Source organism: Otolemur garnettii, unplaced genomic scaffold, assembly GCF_000181295.1.
Source record: "Otolemur garnettii isolate 467f Iridium unplaced genomic scaffold, OtoGar3 scaffold00194, whole genome shotgun sequence".
Lineage (NCBI taxonomy): Eukaryota > Metazoa > Chordata > Mammalia > Primates > Galagidae > Otolemur > Otolemur garnettii.
Window position 1 is genome coordinate 2,593,022 of NW_003852589.1, and position 3,376 is coordinate 2,596,397.

The following is a 3,376-nucleotide window of genomic DNA, read 5'->3' on the forward strand; positions in this document are numbered from 1 at the left end:
GCCACCTTAGATGTATGTGGCTGGCGCCTTAGCCGCTTGAGCCACAGGCACCGAGCCTCCTCCTCAGACTCTTACAGCAAGAGTCTGCCAGAGTCTTGACGCAAACTCATGTTTTTCTGAATCTAAAATGCCCTCCAGCCTCCATCCCATTTACTTCTCCAAGGCCAGCTCTGGTAGAACCAAAGATAGGTGTGCTTGAAGTAATGCAAGTCAGTCCTGACCCAAAGGCAGACTAACAAGATCTAGCCCTCTGAGCCTTGGTTTTCTCTTGTCCACAGGAACAGTAACTGCACTGATGCCCCTGGGTTGTGGTAGGGGTGGGCGTACATATGACACTGAGCATGCAGAATGACTGTGGTCTGGTTCAGGCAGGGGACTGGGGACAAGACACCTCACTGGGTTTCAGAGTGGTGGGCAGGCAGTATGCAGCTCTGGTGGTGCCATAAAGGGGACTTAGCCACCAAGCATTGCTCTCCTTGCCTCCCGTACCTCTGTGGACATTTCAACAGATAAGGAGAAGAGTGTGGGGCCACCACGCCCACTTCCCAGGGCAGTTCGTGAAGCCTGTGATGCTGATCAGCATGATAACAATGGTGAATGTGACTGGATCTGTGATAATCAGTGAGTGAGCCAGAGAAGTGTCCCAGGGTGTGAGATGCAAGATCCTGGCAAAAAAGCAGAGGCATTTGGTATGGACGGGCTTTGTGCCCAGGACAAGGGAGAGAAATGAAGGGGAACACAGGGTTGATAGTGCCAAGATGGAGTGAGCTGCGGCGAGCATGGCTTGGCTGGCACTCAGGCATTCCTGGAAAACCACTTGGATGAGGCCTGGCCTCTGAGTGCTCCCCTCCCGGGCCCTGTCCTCACCACCTCCATTTCATCTAGGACCCAGCAGGGCACGTTTCAGTCCTGAATGACCCAGATGATATGTCTGCAGTTTCCATAAACACATCCTCATTCCTGGAGGTCCAGATCTGAGATCGCCTTTCTGGGTGCTGCCTGCCCTCCCTTGAGGATGGGGAGATTCTGGGAAATGCCCTCGGCCCCCTCATTGCCAGTGCAAATAGAGATAGGCAGGCCTACAACCCTTCATCTGCAATTCTCAAATTGTAACAGCTCTGAAAATTAATTGTTTCATTTTCCTTGATTTTGCTTTAAGAACTTTGTATCAGACTCATTTGTTTTAAGATCAAATGGAAATCCATGTGCAATCGAGGCATTTGTTTTTCTCGGTTAGTGTAAATAGGCATGTTTTCCTGCATAAATGATGCCCTGTATCATTACAGGGTACCACCTTAGCCCCAGCGGGAGATAGTGCATCACGTACCTTTCCAAGTCTTGGCAAGACTGAGCAGGGGTGATCCCAGAGGGGCTGGGTGAAGGATGGGGCCTGATAATGTACACTTGGATGGGGTTCTGTGTTCCATCAGCTCTGAGGCCCTTGCAGGGTGGTGCTGGCTGCAGAGCAGCTACTGGTGGGGTCCCACCTGGGCAGTCTCTGCAGAGACTGTGGGGCCCAGGAAGGGCTATTGAGCTTCTGTTGAGGGAGGGCCACAAGCCTGGCTCTGAGCTTGTGTGGGTGCTGCCCTAGTTCTCAGCTGTGTGCTTACATCCTGGTTCAGTATTTCACCCCAAGGCTCAGTGTTTGCATCCTCAGAAGCATTATCTTTATAACAAAATAAGAATGCAAATCTGAAAACATTCCCTTGGACGTTTCTAAGAGGTTCTTGTGAAGCTGCACGGTGTTGTTTCATGGAAATAAATATTCTACATTTCTATAGCCTGGTTCTTATTCCAGTTGAAATAAGTGAATTTATTTTTTCAAGTGTTCTCACGGTGAAAACTTTGAAAGGAAAACCATATTCGTTTGGCTAGAAGTAACCCATCTACTGCAGGCGGAGAAGGCTTGGGGGCATGCAGCGGTAGGAATTGACTTTAATGTGGTTGTTTGTGGTGACAGCTGGAACTTAAATGTGATTTTTATGCTCCTCATGGTCATTTTGGAAGAGAGTATTTAATTCCCAGTTTCCTTATATTTTATAGCCAGCAATTCAGTTATGTAAATAAATGTCCAGAACTCTTTTTGGCTTTACACTTACCTAATAATCTCCTATAAGAAATATTAGTAGGCAGGGAAGCAAGTGCTGCTAATGGTGCCTGTGTTCTCAGTCCTGGACAGATCACTATCTGCAGTGGAATATGTCAGAATATCCAGGTGTGAAGACTGTTCGCTTCCCAGATGGCCAGATTTGGAAACCAGACATTCTTCTCTATAACAGGTAAGCACACTGGACCAAAGGAAAAGGCTTTTGTCTTTGCATACGTGTAGCAATCCAGCAAATTTGAATATTCTACAGAAATGCTACATTCGTTATGTATAATTTGGGACCGTTGTTCCCCATATGACTTTCTAAGTGGATGGGTCTTTGAGAATAAGCTCTGTGCTCCTCTGCCAGTGTCCCCTGGTGTGGCACGCCCACGTGCATGCTGCCTAAGATGGCCATTGGTGTAGGCGTGTGTGCTGTTGGTGCCTGAGTGCCTGCACTACTGCATAAGGAGCATTCTTGCACAAGGCATTACCTTTACGTAGTAAGTGGTAGCAGTTAATGTCAACACCAGAAGGCGCTGACTGCCCTGGTGGGATGCACGGCTAGAGTCCACATTTTGAAAGCACATCGTCATTGGATGTGTTCGCCACTGTGCTTTGGAGATTGTGCAGTGAAGGTGGCTGAGTGCGTGAGGATGGTCCTGTCTAGCCGCATGCAGAAGCTTGCACCGTGGGATGCAGACCTGTGCTCTCTCTCATAGCCCTTCTGATGCCAGGAGATGGATTCATTGGTAAACCAAGACACTCTGACTTGTAGGCCAGATACACCAAAGCCAGATATCTAAGCAGGGTAAATTTGTAAAGCAATAAAATTCTTTGTTAAACGATATAATCATGTGAGAGAACCTAGAAATGTTTCTTCCTAATGAGGTCTCAAATATGGCAAGAAACATCATTAAAAAGGTTATTTCCTAACGATGACTACTGCCTTTGGTCCCCAGCTTTCCTGATGTGGGGAACAGTATGACCATCCAACACTTGCCCTCTGGACGAGCTGATGTGCTCATCCTGCGGGGCTGCTTCCACACGGCTGGGTGGTTGTGTATCTTGTGTGTACTTTTAATGCCTCCTTTGTCTTGGCTGCTGGTGGTCACATTCCACATGCATCACTGGGCCTGTACTTGGAAGAATAGCCTCTTCTGGTGGTCACATTCCACATGCATCACTGGGCCTATACTTGGAAGAATAGCCTCTTCTGGTGGTCACATTCCACCTGCATCACTGGGCCTGTACTTAGAGGAGTAGCTTCTTCTGGTGGTCACATTCCAC

At 48.2% G+C, this 3,376-nt stretch overlaps 1 protein-coding gene across 1 annotated transcript in view; it reads left to right on the forward strand.

Moving 5' to 3' along the window:
• Positions 1–3,376, forward strand: part of CHRNA7 (cholinergic receptor nicotinic alpha 7 subunit) — a 140,961-nt gene that overhangs the window by 78,082 nt on the left and 59,503 nt on the right. Inside the window, exon 4 of the mRNA XM_003801019.2 lies at positions 2,170–2,279. Coding sequence (XP_003801067.1) covers positions 2,170–2,279 — 110 coding nt within the window. The remainder of the gene's footprint in view (positions 1–2,169; positions 2,280–3,376) is intronic.